Source organism: Sturnus vulgaris, chromosome 12 (genome assembly GCF_052056855.1).
Source record: "Sturnus vulgaris isolate bStuVul1 chromosome 12, bStuVul1.hap1, whole genome shotgun sequence".
Lineage (NCBI taxonomy): Eukaryota > Metazoa > Chordata > Aves > Passeriformes > Sturnidae > Sturnus > Sturnus vulgaris.
The window spans coordinates 18,496,068-18,516,849 of NC_142254.1; the positions used below are offsets into that span (position 1 = coordinate 18,496,068).

A 20,782-nucleotide genomic window follows, 5' to 3' on the forward strand; every position below is an offset into this window, starting at 1 on the left:
CTAAAAGATGAAATTGAGGATAGGAAAAACCCAACCCCACTGATTCTCTGTCATTACTCTCATTCATTAGGCTACTTTTTTTTTTTCCCCAGAAGGATTTATCCTCATACCACAAACCAGTAAGTCCTTCTAATTTTTCTCATGTGTTGTTCATGCACTAGTGCCTGCAAACTTGATATTCCTGTGGTCAGCATGAGAGTCCATGTGGCAGTCCATAACCACAGAGGTTATTCAAAGAGGAAATATGGGATTTTTCAGGTTCTAAGAACTGGATTAAGGATAGCAAAGCAACCAGAGCCAGGGTGATGCCTCCACTTCCTCCATCCCTGGACCCAGCTTGCCAAAGGCAGCACAAGTGCTCCATTTGTTTTGCTGAGGTGCATTTGAAGGCTGAGAAAAAGCTGATTTGCCTCTGCTGAGCTCTTTCTGGAGCCCCCAGCACAGCTGGTGCTGATGAATTTCCTGTGATGGTGCTGCCAGGCTTTAAAACCAGGCTGAGATTTGTGCCACAGGGTGTCAAATTAAAGTTTATCATGGTCACTGAACCAGCAAGGCAAAGCCTCAGAGCATCACAAGCTCTCTGCAAAGCTCCTTCCCATTAGTTATGCCTGTTCCTGCTGCCAGGCCTGTAAAAAAACAATCATTTCCCTACTTTCAGGGCAAGGTTTAGGAAGTCCTGTCCAGAATTGTAGTGCCCCATGTAACCTTGTGCAGGAAGCTGAAAAACTTGTCTGAAAGTGTTGTTCTTGTACCCAAATCTGTTCCTGACCTTTCTACATTTATTTTCCGTGGCTGTGAAATTCTCTTTGACCTAATTACAATTCCCACTTGGTATTCTAGCTCTGGAAATGGAGATTTAGAGCTGCAGAACTAAAAGTGTGTCAGGTGCTCTGTGGTCACCTCTGCCTCTCGGAGCAGAGATGAGCAGACAAAGGCTGCAGCACTGGGATCATTTTACAGCTAAGCCAGTGTTTAATTCTCCTAATAGCCCCAAGATTGCAGGAGCTCAGAGCTTTACAACAAGGATTAAGAAATTTCCTAAATATGGGTTTGTTGCAGGGAGGGTAAAAGAACAACAGAGTCGCTGAGAACTGTTCTTGAAAAACATTTATTTCTGTAATGGATTTATAGCGCTGACTCCCAAGCCCCACAGTCTCTCCCAACATGTAATTCTGGGGACACTTAACCTTTGATGGGGAAAAAAAAGCCATACAAAGAACCCCCCACAAAGAAACAGTTTGGTACCAAACTGAGCCCAGGCTCTCTCTGTTGAGTATTTAACCCCAGCTGGGATGGAGCTGCCCTGCTCCATCCCTTGGTGCCAGCTGGAGGATGTTCACTGCCAAAGGCCCCAGAGAGCTGAAGATGTTGTGTTTAACTGCAAAATAACCAGGGGGGACACGGGCAGGGAAGAATTCAGCAGCTGCTATTTTTTTTTTTTTTCAGACATCATTGAAAAAGGAAATCTATGCATTTCAGTTTCACCTCCTGAGCCCCAGCATTAGGAAAGTCGGATACAAACCCAGAGACCAACGTACACAAAATAGTGACCAAGTGTCCAGACATTTCTAAGCCCCTCAGTTTACTGTGCTGTGATACCTCCAAAAAGCAACAAAACCCTCTTTAGGATCGTGGTGGATCTTATCTTTAAGAGGGAGGGACAGAGATGCAGCACAGAGCATAGCAACTGTCAAGCAATGTTTAAGGCAAATTTATTCCCATTTATCAGGAGTCAAAGAAATGTTTTTGTTTGTTGGCTTTGTTGTTTAAGCTGTTAGATAACATCTCAGCTGGACATTTCTGCTTAGATGATTTAATCAAATTTTGAGGGAAGTCATCCCAAGCTGATCTGAGCCTAGAACAGCAAATAATGTTATTCCCAAGAATATCAGTCAGAACAAATTTTTTAAAAATTAAAGTAATAGATGTTCAGAACTCCCCCAAAACTTTCTTCCCTCAGAGACCAGGTTGAGCCCAAGTAAAACACACAGACATGAAGAAGGACACAGTGGCAAGCCTCTACAAACACAGGGCTGAACAGGACCAAAGCAGAGCCAAACCTAAATTCCACAGGTGCGAGAACACGGACAGAGTTATGAGTAAAAAAAGGGGGGAAAAAAGAAAAACAGAGCCCCAGAGAGGAATGTTTCATGAGAGAGAATGGAAAATAAAAGTCCACTGTATGCAAAAAAAAGGGAGTTCTTAGGTGCAGCCACAGAAAGCTGGGGAGTTCAGTTGCCTCATCTCTCAGGTGTGTTAGTTTGTTGTGCCTTTGCCCTCCCTTTGAGATCCAGGTGATGGTGCCAGGAGGTTCCTGCCTTTACTCAGTCTGTGCATCATAATTGGCCCCCCCTGCTTTCTTCAGCTCATTCTTGATGTAATCCTCGTCCAGCTCTTTGTGGTCACTGATCACAAATTCTTTGGCAAAGTTCTGCAAGAGATAAAGAAAAAGCCTGTTAAAAAGGGGGGTATTTTCAGAGCAGAATGAAGATGGCTTGTCCAGCTTCTCTGAGTGTCTGAGCTGCATGCCCTGATCTCCTGTGGCTGGGATGATAAATAGAAAGCTGTGGATGAGACAGAGGACTAGTGAAGGCAAAACCCAACACTCAACCTGGAAAAATGTTGTATATAGAGTTCCACAGTCAGTGGCTGTGAGACCCAATCCAGGGGTGCAGCAGCTCTTCCTGGAGATGCACAGACCGGGTTAGGTCAAGTTCTCTAAGCAGTATGTGAACTAAAACACTCAAAATTATTGACCTCCTAAGCACCACTGACCCTCAGCATAATCTTGGGCAAGTCACTAATCTTCTCTGTGCCCTTTCTAGGGCCCCTTCTGCTAAAGAAAGAACAGCAGCACACCGGAGCACACTACAGTGTCACACCTGCCAGCTGGGGAGAGTGCCTCGGTGAGAGACTGAACAGCACAGGGATGGCACCAGGAGCAAACACAGCTCCTTCAGAGGATTTAGTGCCTCCTCCCCTCATCTCCATCATTTAGTGCCTCCTCCCCTCTCCAGCACACCGTGGCTGAAGCCAGGACACTGCCCCAGACAGCTGGCTGCTGTGCTCACAGGCTCTGCCCTGTGTTTGGTGATCCCAAGTGACCTCTGAGGACACACTGGATGAATGCACTGGTGTCTGCAGGGCAGCTTTTCCCCTGCTGGAGAGCTCCCTGCAGCTCCTGGGAGCTGGGCAAGCCCCGGGCAGTGTGCTGGGATGTGAGGCTGTGAACACAGAAAACCTTTCTGGGAGCAGGATGGGATCCCAGGGTGCCTTTAGGGCTCTTGGCAGAGCAGTGGCACCCCGGGGTTTTTTTTCCCTTGTGGGTGCTGTCCTTCCTGCCTCACAGCAGGGCTGGCATGGCATCCATGTGTGTGCACAGCCATTTCAGCAAACAGGCTCTCTGCTGCTTGCTTTAGCATTTTCCTCCCCTTGCTAACCACAACAGAGAACACTGCATGAGTCTCCCTTCCCCCACCCCACAGAGCTTTAGCCAGAATGACAAACACAAGCATCCATTGCTCTCCACCAAAAACATGAACTAAAATCCCAACAGCTTTGCTGTGACGTCTGGGGAAATCTGCAATGCCCGAATCCCTGGGCAGTGAGTTCCCCTAAAGGTGACGGGAGAAGGAGGCAAAGCTTTGGGAGAGCAGCAGGCATCTTGTGAGGATCTCCCTGGCACTGGAACAGCCCTGGCACAACGGGAAGGGGGGGTTCTAATTACTTTCAGACTCCAAGCCATGGGAGAGCTCTTTATTTGGCAGCGTCTCAAGGGTCTCAGTTCGGGATCAGAGTCGGGAAGAGGAGGGGGTGGAGGAGGATGCAGCTTGAAAGAGCCTCAGCACCTCTTTCATGCAGTGGGAGAAATGGAAGGGAGAGGAAAACAGCTCCCTCCTCCCCCTGGGCTGTGGCTGATCCTGTTTCACACTGTAGGAAATCCTGCGAGCCTTGTCTGCTCTGCTCTGCCTGATGGGCAGCTCCACAAAGTGCTCAGGAATACCAGCCCTGCTCCACTGCCCGCAGTGCTGGGGCTTGCTGGCCATGTGGGCAGCACAGGCACTCATCCACGCCTTGGCAGAGTGCAGGGAAAATGGGAAAGACATTGCTTTTTAGAGAAAAACAAATCCTTTTTTTTTGAGATGGGAATAAAGAGGCAAGCTGCCCAAACCCTCAGATTTAGTCATGCTCACGAGTGTCCTACTTCCAGGTCTCCAGGGTGAGATCTCTGCAAAACTCAGCTCTTGCTAAGACCAACCCCAGGATTTTCAGTTATTTGATGCTCACTGAGGTGTGCTACCTATGTGAGTTTTGAGCTGAGCCTTTTCAAATCCTTTTCTATGGTACCAGCTTTAACAAATTTCCCTCACCTTGGGAAGCAGATTATTAAATCAGGACTACCTGATTTCAGGGCGAGTCTTTGCCCTGCTTTAGTGAGAACTGAGGCACGTCCATAAAACCATTTCTGAGAGTGATTCCATGAAAAATGTATTTTATAAATGTGGGGAGGGTTTTCATCAATGCCAACTCTGCAGAATCCAGCTGATTCTGAAATTAAAACTGCAAGTGCACTCATGCCTGAACAGAAGAGAATTAATTACATGTGCCACAAAGTAAATATAATTATTCAGATGCCTTCTCCACTAGACACTTACCCAGATGACTCCTGGGTGATGATCTGTGAGCATCAGCCACGATTTCACATCAGCACCACCGAGACACCTTGCAAGGAATGAACAGTACCCCCCTAGCAGTGGCCAGATGGGTTCTGCTCCCAGCCACCCTTAAATATCCTCTTAGCTGACTGGGCCACCTCTTGTGCCGGATTTGTACCCTCAGAGTGCAATCTGGGTCACTGCTATTAATAACTCTGCCTTATTCCATTCTCAGGGTCCTCCTCAGTTCCTCACGCCAGCTCTTACCCACCACGGTGTCTCCTCAAGGAGGGAAGATGCTTTTGGTGAGTTGGATGCCTGGAATTTCTGATTTTCACATCCTGCTTGACCTTCTCCAGCCACAGCCTCTCTCATCACTCTGAATTTACTGTCTGAGCTCTCTGGGGCTGAGCTTTTGTTCAGGGTGCAAATCCTAAGGCACAGTGCATAACTCTGATGTTTGGGCTCTTGATTTGCTGACATGTATCTTCATCTTACATCCTCCACTTCCTTTTCCCTTCTCCTCCCCCCAAGCCCAGGCTTTCTACAATCACAGCAAGCCCTGCCAGTGAATTCTAACCTTTGTCTTCACCCCAGTCACCAGCAGCCTCCAGATAACAAAAACAATGATGCCATTTATCTTTCTCACTCTCACAACACAACAGTGACCACAGTCTCTTGGCTTTGCCTCTCAGATCAGTGAACAGGACACAGAAATCCTGAGGTTCACTCCTGGTTCTCCAGTGCACCTCTCTGGCACCTGAGCAGCACAGAGTCACAATTTTGGAATCCCATCCCCAGCCTCAGCATATAAAGACTGAAAGGGCTCCAACCCTGCAGGAGCAAAGAAGGAGCCTGCATCCCTCCCTGGGAATCATGACATTTGTGCAGAAATCTCAATCCTCCTCTTCCAGCCAACTTAAAGGGGGGAAAAAAAGGGTGGAGTAGATTTTCTTCGTCTTCCAAGCCCTGAATGTTTAGCATATGGGCCATAAAATTTCCCTAAATTGCCCAAGGGAAAATCTGTGTGGTGCAGATATTGTACCAAGCTAGGTCTGTAGAGGCCCTTATAAATTCCAGCTTGGGAAGCCTGAAGCCAGGAGTAAAATCCTGGTATTCTAGAGGCACTTGGATTCTCAGCAGCTACAGATGGTGCCAGGTAGCTGAGCAGCTTCTTGCCATTTCTTATTTATTTTACTTTTACTGGGGCTTGGAGCAGCTTCTGCTGATGTTCAAATCCTCAGTTCTACTATGCTTAATGTCACCACTCCCACCCACTGGACATCTGATCCTCAGTGCAGATGCAGTACAGAGATGACATCTCCCAGGTTTCTTTTCCAGCATGGTCTGAGTCCCAGGCCTCCAGCAAACCTGCTCCTGCACTCAGCTGTCAGACTCCAAGCTCAGCAAAAACCCTCTCTTCAAATCTGCTCCCTGCCAATTTTACATGGATCAATTCCAGACACTGAGAGAAGCCAGTCCAAACCTCTGGCAAACACTTGTCTCAGCAATGGGAGCTGCATTTCAGCTGCTCTGCAAATTCTGCCTGTCTGTGCTTCATCCCACTGGAAGAGTCACAAGTCTGTGTGTCAGACACAGGGCCTTGAGAAGCTGCTGATTCTGTCCCTCTTCTCTAGACTGGGAGTTCTTGTAAATCCATACCCATTTGGTATTGTCATTACAGTAAACCAGAACAGGAAAAACAGTAAAAAAGGGATTTTAGTTTGCCTTCCCAGCAGGATCTCACTCACCCTCATGAGTAAGTCTCTAAGCCTCTGTGGCATAGCTGTTCCCTGTGAGTTTGGTTTCCTGACTGCCTCTAACAAAGCTATTAAACCTTCTGGTTTAATTTAGGTATCAAATCTTCTGGTCAGGACTCTGTACTGATACAAGAGAACCAAAGCACATACAGGGAATTCTGTGTGATACCAAGATGAGGGACAAGGACCCTATCAGTGGTTGCTCCCTCATGGGACACCATCATCAGTGCAGTGAGGAATCCAGAGGAAAAGGGGAAGGTGAGCAAAACAAAGATCTGGGCGTGAGCTGCAAAGCAGGAACTCAGTAGAGCTGTTGACATCACCAAAGCCAGATGAATTCCTCACCAAAAATAATGATGAATAAAATGCCTCGAATATTTGCTCACAGAAACAGAGCTGTTTTACCCTGAATATGAATTAGGGAAATAACAGAGCACATGACTTGTGGGGGAAGGAGTGCTGATGAAAACAGAGAGGAGTCAAAATCCATGGAAAATCAGACAAACTGGCAAAGATTGGGCAGTCCCTTTGCTGGAAGAGTCCTGCAGGACATGAATTCAATCCTATCAGTAAAAAGCCCCCAATGCTGCCTAAGGAAGAGGTAAAATCTCCTGGTAGAAAATGCAGCCATGAAGGGCAACGAGTTCACAGAGAGGAAGGAACACTCAGAGAGAAACCAAGTCCTGTTTCCAGTTCTTTGGTGTTTACATCAAAACCACCCCATTTCAGCACAGGGTGCCACTCCCAGTGCCACAAGCCCTGTGCCTGTGCCCTCACCCTTGCTGTGGGCTCTGGTGACCAAAGTGCAGCAGTGCAGGGGACACCAGTGCTGTGGGGTGGCTCTCTGGACACATCTGCCAGGTCACCCTGTGCTCAAGGTGACACATGGCTGCTGCTGACAGGCAGATGCAGCCTTGCAGAAGTCACTGTTCCACAAAGTTCCCAGTTGTTTACATTGTTCTAGGGGTAGGTTTAGACTCTACCCCAGAAATGATCTCCCAAACATCTTAAGCGACCACCTGCAATGGGAAATTTTGTACCACTTCTTCCCCCATTAGATCTGTCCTTGGCATGGAGAGAAGCCCAGTGGATAAAAGATGGAATTGTGCATCCCCCTACTCCCTGTCTCCATTTGCACAGCAGTCTCACACTGTAGGACTTAGCCAGACCCTTAAGAAGATAGAGATAAACACTTGTTCCCCATCCTGGCCTTACTTCTAAGCTGAATTGCTTGGACCAGGCTGCAGACTTGAGCCAAGATTTCCAGCTGAGTTAAGGAGGAAAGGATGGAAAAATAAATGGCTGTGGGGGGAAAAAAAAAAGCTCCTAATAGTTCTTTAAGTGGATTTTTCTACAATCCAAAAGAAATACAATAAACTCAAAAGCCATTTTCCAACAACATTAAAGAGGTAATAAGCATAGGTCCGAGTAGGGCCAGAAGACCTGGCTCTCATCTAGCACAGATCAGAAGAACTACAGCTATTTGTAGCAGATGAGATCCATCCCTGTCATTTTACAGTTATTACAGCTAAAAATCAATTGTCCTTTCTTCCTGAGAGGTTTTCTGGCAACCTCCTGCACTCACTACCAGCGCTGCTTCCCAAGCCACCTCCCCACGGATTTCACAGCACCTGCTCCCCCTTCCAAGGCAGGAACACAAAAGCCAGGGCAGCCCAGTCCCTGTCTCTGCTCTGTAATAGTTCGTCCCTTTGTTCACAGCCCAGAATCTGCTCCTCTCCAGTTAATGTCCCTTGTGTTGTCCTTATGGCAGGTGCTCCTGGGAGCCCATTAACAATCCCTGTGTGGGATCCTCTTTATCCCAGGGCTGGGTTGTGCTGGCAGGAGGTGCCTGAGCTGACTGGCTTTCACTTTGTCTCACAGGATCGGCAACATTTATTGGTGTTTGTTCAGCTCTGAGCAGAGCTCAGCCCCAGATCATCAGCACAGCACAGGATATGAAGCAGGAATCCCCTCACACTTTGGTTTTAAATAAAGACCCACAGTCACTTTGGCAAATTGTACAAGATGGTGAGAGCCCTTCAGGTTTTACTGAGGGCTCCTCAGAGTGAAGAGCTGCTCTTCTGGAATCCCAGCCTGTCCCTTGTGTAGATCAAAGCTGTACAAGAAACCTCCTTGTGCCACCCTTCCCTGCACAGAGCCCAACTGCACCACATCCCATTCAGGGTTTGCAGACCAAAAATCTCCCACCTCAGGGTGGTAGGAGCTACTGATTCCAGTAGGTATTACTGATTCTAAATGATGAACCAACACTGACTCAGATTTGTAGTTTATCATTACCAAAAAAAAAAACCCAACAAAAAAAAAAAACAAGTGTGTTTTTCTAGGTATAACTCATATCTCAAATAAACTCAGTGAAAAACAGAAGACTGAGAATGTGCCTGAAGGTCAAGGGAACTACTAAGAGAGAAACAGCTCTGGGATAAATTCCCTCCGTTAAATTTCAGTTGGATTTTCTTGTCCTTGTTTATTTTGACAGATTATCTGCAAGGTCACAGGCATAAAAAGAAGAAAATAGTTCTGCTTTTATCTCACTCCACTCAGAGGGATTCAGTTGCATATTAAGAACTATTCAAAATACTTGTCAAGATAATTCTGGACAGGAGATCACCATTGCTGTGACATTGAGAAATGCTTTAGGGGTTTAGAGACAAGGTTGCTCAGTAAAAGTGTATCAAGTACCAGTTGTATTGTTTTTGTATTTTAGTGCAGACTAATTGGAATATGAAAGCTTTTAAGTAACAGCCAAGAATGGTTAATGCTCCACCAGATTATTAACTTGTACAGACTACTAATCAAAGATGAAACAAGTGAAATTGCAAATTATATGTAACAGACCTAGGGACAGATCTGAGCACAGTGCTCAGGAATGCTATTCAACTCAACAGGAACACATTGTCTAAACAGATTTTTAAGAAAATCTTGGGCTTAGTGACTCATATAAGAGTCATTCATTAGTACTCTATAATTTCATCTTCAGCTACAATTACGCAGTTTCAGCTGCTTCCCATGAGTAGAAACTTGTTTTCCTGTCTCTCAGGTGTCATTCTGGAAGTTTCTTTGGAGAACAGACCCCTCTGAGTCGTTGTCATTGTGAAACATTTAGCACCAGAGTTTATTTTCTGGAAGGACAGGAATGTTCTATCTTCATCTTTCTTCTTATCTAAAAGTAATCTTCTGTATCATATAAACTACCAAAGAGTTGAGGGGGGCTCCATTCTCACCCTTCACCGTGTCCTGTTGGGAGATTCCTTTACACAGGCAAGAGCTCAGTTACTGAGGGAGATTAATTTAATCACCAGCCCGTTCTCCAAGAGCATAAGCAAAACCATTTCTCAGGCTCTGGAGAGCTGGTTCCATGTTTCATTGGAAGAGCTAATCCTGCTTTAAATACTTCTCCAGAAGAAACATTCCCAACATCAGCATCCTCTCCATCACAGCCAGGTTTCAGCTGTGGCTCTGTGCAGCCTCCCACGAGTCACTTCTCTCCTGGCTCTTGTTTGTTCTCACTTGGACTGAGCACATTTCTCTTTCCCCTGCTACGCCCAAGGCCAAACAAAGCCTGTTCACATCTAGTTAGCTATTAAGAGTTAGTTAATTGGTACGATGGGGACTTCAGACTTTGGGTGATTAGCTCCACAAATTCGCTGTGCAAAGACAAAAGGCCTCCAGAGAAGTTTAAACAAGGGTGTGGGTCTTCCTGTTTAATTTTACCTTAATACTGCTCATGATCATTCAATATGGAATTATTTCCATATCAAGGAAGGGGATGAGATACATCTCAGTGGTGACAAGGAGGGGAGTGCATAAATTCCCTCCTCATGAAATAGCTAAGGCAGCCTTAAGCTCAAAAGGTGCTTTGTTATGCCTGAGTGCTCAAAGGGCAGATGTTAAGCCCTCCTAAGAGGAAGACAGGCAATAGGAAACTGTCTTCTCTTTAAAGGATTAACTCCCAAGTTGGAGGATGAGCCAATCCTTCCCTTCTCACTCCTTTTGCTGGTGTTTGTGCAGAAAACAGCGATGGGAGCTGGTGGTTAGGAGCATAAGGAAGAGGTTACCTGTACTACTTCCTTGACCAGAGTCTTGTCAGTGCCGGTTTTGGCTCTCTGCAGGCCACTGACATCCTCTCCAATCCAGGTGATGAGGGCAAACTTGACTCTCTTGCTCATGGCATCGCCGGTGGTAAATCGGACAAAGCCGAACAATCGCACATCATCTGCAGAGGCAAAAAAGGGACAAATTCATTAAAGCCAGGAGCATCCCTGCCTTCCCCTTTTCCAGGGTGAGCCTGTTGCTCTCAAACACCAAGGCAAGGCACTGATCCCGTGTTTCAATGCCAGCATTTGGGAATCAGGGGGCAATCCAGGGGCTCTGCTCACATGCCCTGTGCTTACAAGGTGTGCTTTGCCCATTTTAGCTCTGCCTCTTCTGGGTTCTCTGAGTTACTGGGAGGAAACTGGCTGTGCTGGACATGCCACATCACAGTGGAAATGGCTGAAATTCAGCCAGCAGGCAGGTCAGGAGCACAGAGCTAACCCCAGTTACACATTCAGCCAAATGATTCACCTACAGGTCTGGTGAAGAAAGGAAGAAAGTGATACCTTGGTGTCTCTTTCTTACAGAATAGCAGGGTTAGGGTCACATTTTATAATATTACCAGAGACTGGCCATTGTGCAAATCTGATCTTTCTCCCTCTTTCCATCAATTTCTGGCTCACTTGTAATATGAATTTACAAGAAGGAGGGGAGAAGAAGGAGGAAAAGAAAAACCTGCAATTACTTGCCCAGGTGTGTTTTTCTACTCTTTCTAAAGTCCTGGAGGGAAAAGTCCTGAATTTTGGAGTTGTGCTGATCTTTGTTTCACAGCTGGTTTGTGCTACACCACGCCAGACAATTTAACCTGGCCATATGTGTGACAACCTTGTAGACTCTTATCTCAAAGAGCTCCTTCCTCCATCTCCTGGTGATTCATGGAGCCAGGCAGCTGGAAGCCTTCCTGATCAGGAGCACTATCCCCCTGCATCCCCAGGCTCCAAGGGACGCTGGAGCCTTGCACCAGGAGTGGCAGAAAGCAGAGAGCAGATGGGCACTTGTGCAATTGTGGAATATTCCTCATCGTGGCTTCTTCATCTCTCAGAGGTCACTCGAGGCCTTTTAAAGGAGGTGACTCAAACCAGAACAAAGACTCCTGGTAATCCTGGCACACCTCTTGTGACCAGTTCAACATGCCTTAGAGGGATTTGCTGGGTTGACTAATTGCCAGGTGAAAATGTAGGCTCCAGGTGTAGGAATGACTGCCAACATCCCCAGCACTCTCCATGAGCCAGGACAGCCCCAAGAGCTCTGGAGACAGGGAAGAAGCAGCTCTAAATTGCCCATCCCCAGAAAATAAGCTGCTAGAAATCAATGCTTTTAAAAAAATTGGGATATTCTTCTGCAAGCTGACATATCTAGGAGCTTCTTTAACACTTTGATTTGCCAAAGTGTGGACAAAGACAAAATCCCTTTGATAAAAGAGATTTTTTTAAGTCTGAAAAAAATCCACCTCTGCTCTCTCCCTGTTTTGTTCTCTCTTTTTTTCATTCTTCTTTTTGTTCTTTTTTATTTTTTTGTCACTGACTGAAACTCCTCTAAAGGTCTCAAAATAGAAACAAAGAGATCTTATTCAGAGGAAAAATCCAGATGGGTCTTTGGAAGGAGAGAAAGAGCCGTGTATCAACAATGCAGGCAAACAAAACTTCTCCCTCAGTTACCCTGCTACTGGTGAGTGTAAGAAACACACGTGGAGACTCCTGGTTCTGACAGCAAATCCTCCTCCCCAGATTGATTAGAGCCATAAATGAAGCGACAGCCAGGAAATACCCAAGGGGAAGTGAGACAGTAAATCCCCTAAATTACAATTAACAGATCCAGGAGCAAGCCTTGCTTCCCTAGCTCTGACAGCAAAGGAGGCCACGCTCTGCCCAGAATTGTGCTGTGGCTCCTCAGGGAACAGTCCTGGAAGGTCCTTTGGTGTCACTGAGTGTCACCTGCACTGCAGGGCTGTCACTGCCCGTCCCCACCTTGAGCCTGTGGGGTTCTCGTCCCTGCCCCTTCCAACAAAGGCTGTCACAGAATATGGCCCTTTATCATAAAGAGAATGGAAAAAGAAAATGAATGTGAAAAATCAGTGGTTTTTCATAGCAGCACAGGGAGGAAGTTCCAGGAGTGCCCCATGCCTGGAAGTGTCCAAGGCTGGGTTGGATGGGACTTGGAGCAACATGGGATAGTGGAAGGTGTCCCTGCTTATGATGGGGCTGGAATGAGATTATCCTTAAGGCCCCTTCCAAGACAAACCATTCTGGGGTTCTATGAATTTGTCTGTCAGAATAACTTCCATTTTACATGAGCCCACAGCTCACTGGCAGCAGCAGGATTTGCTTCTCAGCAGAACTTCCAGTGCTTGCCCATCCTGGTTAAAAGCAGCTCCATGACACTAAAGAGAGCCAAATCCAGCAATTCCAGCTTTTATCCATGAGCTCACCTGAGCATGAACAGCTCTTACTTCACCGTGTTCAGTCCCAGTGAGTTTAATGAGCACCTGAGCTTGGACTGGGGCTCTGAGTCACCTCCCGGGAAGATTTTCCTGGGGCTGCTTCACTTGTGGGGGCTTGAAGGGGTCACACCCCAGCCAGGTCCTGTCTGCTCCTGTCTCCCCGTGGAGTTTATATCCCTACTGGAGGCAGATCAGGCTCTCCAGCTGCCACAGCTTTCAGCCCAGGATATTTAGCCCAAATGTGATGCCTTAACTCGCTGTGCCACACTTGAATTGCACTGCACACAAAGCCGAGAGGGAATGAGAATTGGAGCCCTGAGCAATTAACATGTCTCTGTTCCTAAAAGGGCATCAGGGACGGATGGAGAGGTTTTCAGCACTAGCTCAGCCTGGGTATAAGCCTCTCCAACTGCAGGTCAAAATCCCTGAGCAGAAGTGGCTGAGTTTCACAATTAGTCTGAAGCGTGTTCGGAGTGATAAGGGGATCAAAATGCAAGTTCTTTCCTGCTCCCAGATTTCCTCTTTCACAGTTAATCAGTTCTACCCTGCCAGATCAACTCCCCACGCTGGATGTCATCAATGCCATCAGTGCCAAGTCCCAGAGAAATCTCAGGGCATTAACATCCACCACCCCCTTCTCACACAAAACCACTCACGGTGGTTTTAGGAATTTGCTGGGAGTGAGGGGAGCAGAACAAATCAGAGAGAGACAATGTAGATTTCCCCTGCAAGAGGAAATCCTGCCTAGTGCTGTGCAACCTCCTTCCCAGCCACTGAGGCATGAATTTCAGGGCAGAGAGAAGTGAATAAATGATCTGGGGAGAATGGAAATTGCAGCTGTATTTGAGATCACACAAGACCCAAACAGCAGAAATTAACAATGTTAATTCAATTAATACCTGGACTCCTTTCACAATGGCTGGACAAACAATGAGCAGCACAATGAATGCCTTAACGAGCATCACTTGGTATTTCTCTCCAAACTCTTTATTTATCACTAAGGCAGGATTTTCCAAATATTCTGATTAAACTGCCCTTGGCTGTCAACAGAGCTTGATGCCAAACTACAGAGATTTCCTTCATGGTATCCTTCCCTTTTTCTACATCCACTCAAGTGCTTTGGTTCAGCTGTAGTGAAAAAATCCCCATTAGATTAAAATGCAGTGAGTCATCAGTGAAATATAATAGCTGCAGGAAAGAAATACACTGTCAAACCGTCACGGTTCTTGGGCTGAGGGCTGTGAATGGCCAAGCCACAGATGTGCCACGATAAAAACACTGCTCCCAGCATCACCTGCCTGCTGCATCAAGGTCACAGGCAGCAAGGCAGGTGATGGACTGGTCTGCTTTTGTCCTCTGTCCAACATGAATTACTACAGCACATGGCAGGTTCCATGAAGATTTAATTTGTTTGCTTCGATTGGATTAATTTTAGATTAATTTGTCAATTCTCCACCTCTTCAGTCAGCCCTGTGGTCACATGGCTACAAGTGCAGACAGAAACATTCCCTACCTCTTCCTACACTGTTTTTTCCTCTTAAACCCTGCACTAAGCCCACAGATCTCTTGCAGAGACCCCAACATGTTCATTAAATCATCTCAGACCTGTCTGACCCCAGGGCCACCACAGGGCTTGGCTGGAGCACCAAACCTTCTCCAGGTGGCTCGGGGTGGCTGATGTGAGTGCAGGACACAAGTGCACAGGGAAAATGACCCCACAGTGGCTTCTCTGCTCCACTGAAGCCACCAGGAGGTTGCTGCTACCCCAGTGGCATTCATGATTTCTGTCCTGACCTGGCAGAATGGGAGCAGAAGGGGTCCCAGCTCTTCCCTGAAGGAAGGAATGGTGGTGTTGGTTGCCAAAAGAGCCATGTCCCAAAACAAAGGGCAGGCAAAAGGTCCAAAACTCTCCTTTCCCTGCTGCTGTGCTCCCCCATGGGATGACAAAGGCAGAGCCACAGCCACAACATTTTAATTAAAATCACAAAACCAAAGAGTTACCATTGCTGCAGGCCTTGACATGATGAGTTACTCCCACAAAAATGAGTGAGAATATCCCCATAACCCACACCCTGTCCACAGGCAGGGCCAGGCTAAGCCTGGAGCAGCCAGGAGATCACTGTGACCCTGCCAGGAGCACGTCCACACAGGCAGGGAGGCCACAGGGGCACGGTGACAAATTCCATAAGCCACCCATGGCCCCAGGTCTTCCTTTAAATAGCCAGCAAGGGAAAGCAGGAGAGATGAACACTGAAGAGGAAAAACAAAAGCAGTAGGAGATTGATTTACAAGGCCCATTTTAGCAACTTAAGATGCAGCCAAATGCAGATAAGCACCTATCTCATTATATGTCCTCGTGTGTTTTTACAAATCTTTCCTACAACCTCAGGTGCCAACGTAACCTTGGTGATCTCTCAACTCACAGCTCCTGCATTTTTAATGTGCAGCCCAGGCTTTCTGGGACTATTGATCTAAACCCCAAAAAACTTGTATTTTTGTTAGGAGCCAATTCTATTTCTATTTTCTAATATTTTATATCAACCCCAAATGATTTTATAGGGTATTTATTTCAGACCAAAGATTTTCTGTTCTTCCTGCTGCTGAATGCCCAGTGTGGTTTTGGGCTGATCTTTTCAGACACATGAATAACCATCCCATTTCATGCTGTCATTGCAATTATTTATCTGGACTGGGGCTTTCCAAATAAAAGGCTCATTATTTCTTTTGTCAGAGATGCATTGAGAACAGCTGTTCACATATGGCTGGGGAGTGGAGAGGGAAAATACAGTCTTCTGACCACTCTGTTGCTTAATGGCAAATTACACACTAAAAAAAATGAAATTAAACCACAGACATAGCCAATGTGATGCTCTGCTGCTTCACAATACAGTGAGGCAATGTCCAGGGCAGTCAGGTACAACAGACACACACAGAAGTTCCACAGGATGTCATTTCAGTTGTAACTCATTCAACTCTTCTCAGCAACAGCATCACCAGCCCAGTTATATGACTTTGAAATTAAAAACATCCCAAAAAACAATCCTAAGAGCTGTCACATCCTTCCATACAATAACCTTCAACTCTTATCTCTTTCTGGCTTCAAATGCACCAGCTCAGCTGTTTTATTTCAAAGTGTACTGATGGCACATAGTGCTAACCACCAAATTAATGTTTCCTCTGGAGCCAGGCCATCTGCAGAGGCAAGAGCTGGAACTGGGGAGTAAAATGGATCAGAAGCCTTGAATTAAGTCCTTGTTTCATGCAGAGGTAATCTGTGCTGTTAAGAACAACCAAAACAGTCCTCAGCCAGAAGACACAAGGAGTGTCTACACGGAGTGTTTAATGACCCTGGCACAGTGAATGGCCTCGAGTTTGGTCTCCAGGCTCTCTGGGTCAGACAAGGGCCAGCACAGGCAGGACACTGGCATCAGGCAGGACACTGGATTTAGGCAGGACTGCAAGAAGAAGAGCCCCCAGCAGCCACCTCCAAATCATACAAAGATGTGCCAGTGGCTTAAACCAACCTCCTTGGCTTTACTTTGGGATAGGCTGGAGGAGAGATGCTCACACACGTGGGGGTGGCCTTTGGAGGCCAGGGAAGATGAATGCCTGGCTCTACAGCAGGGTCTGCTGCCTCCCAGACAGGGTCTGAGTTGTCCTGGGACAAACAGACCTTGACAGTGACAGCACAACAGCGACTGACACACAGGAGTCCAGGGTTCAGGCTGTGTTTGCAGCAGCACCCCAGAGCCCTGAACAAAAGGGCACTGAAGAAGCTCTTCTTTCTATGTTTTCTTCCTCTAAGAGTGGCAATTGCCATCCCCAAATAAGTTTGGGAAAAACGTGCTGGTTTAATGATGCTGTTTGTTAAACATTTCTCATCCTACCCAAAGCTTAGTGAAGATCTAAGGAAGAAAAGGCCCCCACGCCAGGATCTGGGGTGGGATGTGTATCTGAGAGTGCAGCAGAGGAGGAATGAACCCACAGCAGGGACAGCAGCAGCTCCTGGCTCAGGGCATGGGTCTCACTGCCCCAGCTCAGCACCTCTGTCATGTGTGCTCCTCCAGAAGCCCCAGAGCAGGGCTGGAGATGTGCAGAGCTGGTTTCTGGCACAGCCTCCCTCAACTGCTACTTCCTCTAAAAGAAGCAATTTCAGTTTCTCTCCTTCCCCTTTGTCCCCAGCCACGCTGGTTCCCCGAGGAGGTTTGCAGAGTCAGTGATGGGCATGGAGAAGGTTATGAATAGGGGGAGGAAAAGCAAAACCACAGCCCTGTTACCAAGAGCCCCTTGCAGCCCCCTGACCTGTGTCACTGCACAAGGAGGGACATCCACCACAGGCAGTACCTTCCAAAGAGGTCCCAAAGCCCTTCCTGGTCCCAGACCCCGCCTGTGCTGCTGCCCAGTGCCCGGCAGGGGAGCAATGTGTACCAAGGTGCTTTTTATAAGAATGGTGCCTAAAGAAAGCAGGAACACGGATGTTTGCAGCTCTGAACGGCGCTGAAATAGCTGGTGCAGGAAGTGGAGCAGAGAGAGCTCTGGCAGTGACTCTTTGCACGCTGAGATTTGCAATCCCAGCTCCTGCTCTCCCCTCCAACCACCAAGTGATGCTCAGCTTCTAGCAGAGGCAACTGCCCACTTTGTAGATTTCAGGGCAGTGTTTGTCACACAACAGGAATTCAAAACAAAGAAGTCTTTTCTGATACCAAGGTTCTAAAAATTTTTAATAGCATTTGCTCTTCTCCCCTCCAATGAAATGTAAAAGGAGATGGAAGAGACACGAGGAAAGAGTTGTAGCAAGAAGAAGAAATAATATTTAACAGCTTTTCCCACCCTTACTACGCTTTTTTTACTGACTTTGTTTCAGTAGAAATATTCCTACCAACTCTTACTTTCTTCCAGATGGGAAGGAAAGCTCCAACTCCACTGCTGGCACTAGGTTTGATTCCTGACTATGTCTAGCAGGCCAGGTGAAGGTTTGCTGCACATATGGAGGCTCCAAAACTTGCATCTCTTCCTTCCCCAACTGCAGCACCGAAATTCGTGGGTGGAGGAAGATCCTGTTCAGTTCTCAGCCAAGGACCAGGCACCTCAATTTGTCTTTCATTTAAGCCTCCAGCAGCTGTGCTCCAGAGGTGGGTTTGAGGACAACTTCTTGGCCTTGGTCTGCCAGGGAACAGCCCTCAGCAGGTGCATGCCAAGGGAAAGGGAAAGAAGGAAGAGGGAAAGGGAGCAATGGAGCAGCTCTAAGGGATTTAGCTCCCCATTAAAGGCTAACAATAGGCCACTGCCTACCCCACAAATGCCCTGTATTTAACTCTTCCTTTACTGAGCTTATTTCTAAAATATGGAAAAATTCCTTTTTTTCTGGTTTGGGGCCAGCTTGGTTTGAACACCCAATTTATAAGCCTTGTTAAGAACACAGATGTGGCTGCACTCTAGAGTGCAATGTGTGCCTCCACTATTTGCCATCCTCATCCTACCCAGCCCAACTCGTGCTTGCTCAGCCACTCCAGAAAAGGATTCCCTTTGCCACAGAATGGAGATTGAAAATGACATTGAAAACCAGCTCAGACAAAAAGACATGGACTGTGTAAAGGCAATGAGGGACAATAAATGGGGAAGGGTCCCCTGCAAGCCTCAGGAGTCTGGAGACGCTGGAGATGCTCAGTTATGTTGGCCAGGAGAGGAGACAGAGAACGTGACACTCACATCCTGAAGTCACCGACCTCCCACGGGAGCAATTAACCACTGCCATGAACTTCCAAAGTGCTGAACCCTGAGATTCCCTGGATTCCAGGTAATTGCTTTTCCCTTCTGCTGCCCACTAAAGAGAGTTGAGTGGGAAGGAGCTCCTGCAGTGCAGTGATCAGCTCTTCTGACACCAACTACAGCAGGACCTTTCTTAGTTCCGAGAATTTTCCCTGCAGGTTCTCAAGAGCAGCTGGAAACGAGTGGCTGCATTAATCTCCGTGAGACCCCACTGCCAACATCAGAGCAGAGCAGCCTAAACCATCTTCATTTCATGGCTCCTTTCCAAGGACTGAAATACTCTTTTCTGCTGTGATTGATCAGACCTGTCCTGCCCTCAGTTACGTTCCTGGGAATTCTCTCCTTCCACTCAACAAAGCACAGCCAAGCCCTGGGATTCCCAGCCCCAGGAACAGGCGCTGCTGTTTCCACAGCCACTGCCTGAGGTGTCCCCAGGAACTGCCCCACCTTCAGAGGGTGCTCAACGCATCCCCTCCACAGTCCAGACACAGAATTCTGAAAATACACGTGAATCATAGCACTTGATTGTACAGTAACCGGCCGAGCGAGGAAGACTTTGTTATAATCCAATATTAGTAAAAAATACTCCATATCTCGCCTCGCTCGGTGACATTGTTAACTAGGAGCCAAGATAGGAGGGAAACTGAGAGAAAAATCAAAACCCGCTTTCGTGAAACTCATCAAAAGTCACGATCAGACGAAGTCAAACACTCTTTAATTTATTTTCGTTTTCCCCAGGCTTTGTTCCTCCCCTGAATGTTCCTCAGCCGGCAGCTCAGCGATCGAGTGCCACGTTTAAACCTGGAGCCGCAACAGTTGCGGTTGTGCAACGCCACATCTGCGATTGTTTGCAGGGCTGTATTGTTCGAGCCCCGCTTTGCAATGACCACCCTCCGCTCACGTTCCGTGTTCTTAAAAAACCCCAGCAAACCTTCCAACTGCAGTTGCTTTAGCGCTGTGATTTTCAGAAGAATTTTTAAAGTATTTCGTTCTCAACGATCTGTATGACCGCATCTTTCTAGCCACAACTGGGTCGGTTTTGCCCTGAAATTGCACTGCCCAGCAAGGCGACCGTTGCTTATCTCGCCTTTTATCCGGTTTATAACCGAGAAGCACTGAAAGATTGTGCAAAGAGGCGACAAAGAGCCCAAAGGACCTTAAGTCTAAGGGTGAGACAAAGGACCCGCTGGACTATGGACTTGAGGGAGTTGCACTCTGTGGAGCTGGAAGCGCCATCCCGCAGGACAGGGCGGGCACGGGGAAGCAGCAGCACTAAGCCCAGTTGCCCCAAGTTCCCTCCCATCCTTTCCCCTCGCCCAGGGCAGCAGGAAGGGCTGAAAGGGGCTAAAGCCACGGAGACGGAGCTTACCTGTGCACTTCCTTTTAAAGGTTTCATAGTCTACGCCTTGGTCTCCAGGGACGATTGTAGAGCCATTGTACTTAAACGTCACCCTTCGGGGAGGGAAAAGACAAGGGGGATAATACGGTTAAAGTCACCTTTCCGGAAGGTGGGAAAGGAAAGAGGATAACACATTTAAAAGTCACCCTTTGGAATGGGGGAAGGGAAGGCGAAGAATACATTGAAAGGAAAGGAATACAGGAAAGGAAAGCAGGAGATGGGGGAGAATAGACTGTAAGAAGCCCCATCCTTTAGGAAGAGGGGGAAACGAGAAGGGGGCGAGGTCTGTAGAAGCCACCCTTTGGGGAGCGGGGCGAAGAGGACGGGAATCCCAGCGCAGCGCTGCGCGTCCGGGAGGGATGCCGGGGGCCACCTACCAGTTCACCTCGGTGGCATCGTCCCTGACGAGGTTGTACGCCTCCCTGCACGCCTCCTTGTCGATTTTGGTGGCCATGGGGGCGAAGGGGAGGGGGGGTCAGCGCGGAGCGGCGCGGAGCTGGGGTGGCCGCGGCCGCCGCTGCTGCCGCACCGCGCTGAGCGAGCCGAGCCGAGCCGAGCCGAGCCCCGCGAACCGCGGCCGTCCCGCCCCCGCCGCCGCCGCCGCCAATGGCTCGGCTGAGCCCGGCCCTGGCCCGGCCCCTCCCGG

At 47.7% G+C, this 20,782-nt stretch overlaps 1 protein-coding gene across 1 annotated transcript; it reads right to left on the reverse strand.

Annotated features, from left to right (window-relative positions):
* Positions 1-1,092: 1,092 nt before the first annotated feature.
* On the reverse strand, positions 1,093-20,739 carry COTL1 (coactosin like F-actin binding protein 1). The gene is made up of 4 exons (XM_014874485.2): positions 20,514-20,739; positions 20,107-20,189; positions 10,492-10,649; positions 1,093-2,431 (listed from the first exon to the last, which is right to left on the reverse strand). The coding sequence occupies exons 1-4, from the start codon at positions 20,588-20,590 to the stop codon at positions 2,321-2,323; spliced, it is 429 nt and encodes a 142-aa protein (XP_014729971.1). The 5' UTR covers positions 20,591-20,739; the 3' UTR covers positions 1,093-2,320.
* Positions 20,740-20,782: the final 43 nt, after the last annotated feature.

Excerpts from the sequence above, each read along its gene's own strand:
- COTL1 (XM_014874485.2), bottom strand. The coding sequence starts at position 20,590 with ATGGCCACCAAAATCGACAAGGAGGCGTGCAGGGAGGCGTACAACCTC. Across the intron at positions 20,190-20,513 it reads GATGCCACCGAGGTGAACTG|GGTGACGTTTAAGTACAATG; the intron begins GTAGGTGGCCCC and ends CCCTCCCCGAAG. Across the intron at positions 2,432-10,491 it reads TGGTCAAGGAAGTAGTACAG|AACTTTGCCAAAGAATTTGT; the intron begins GTAACCTCTTCC and ends TATCTCTTGCAG.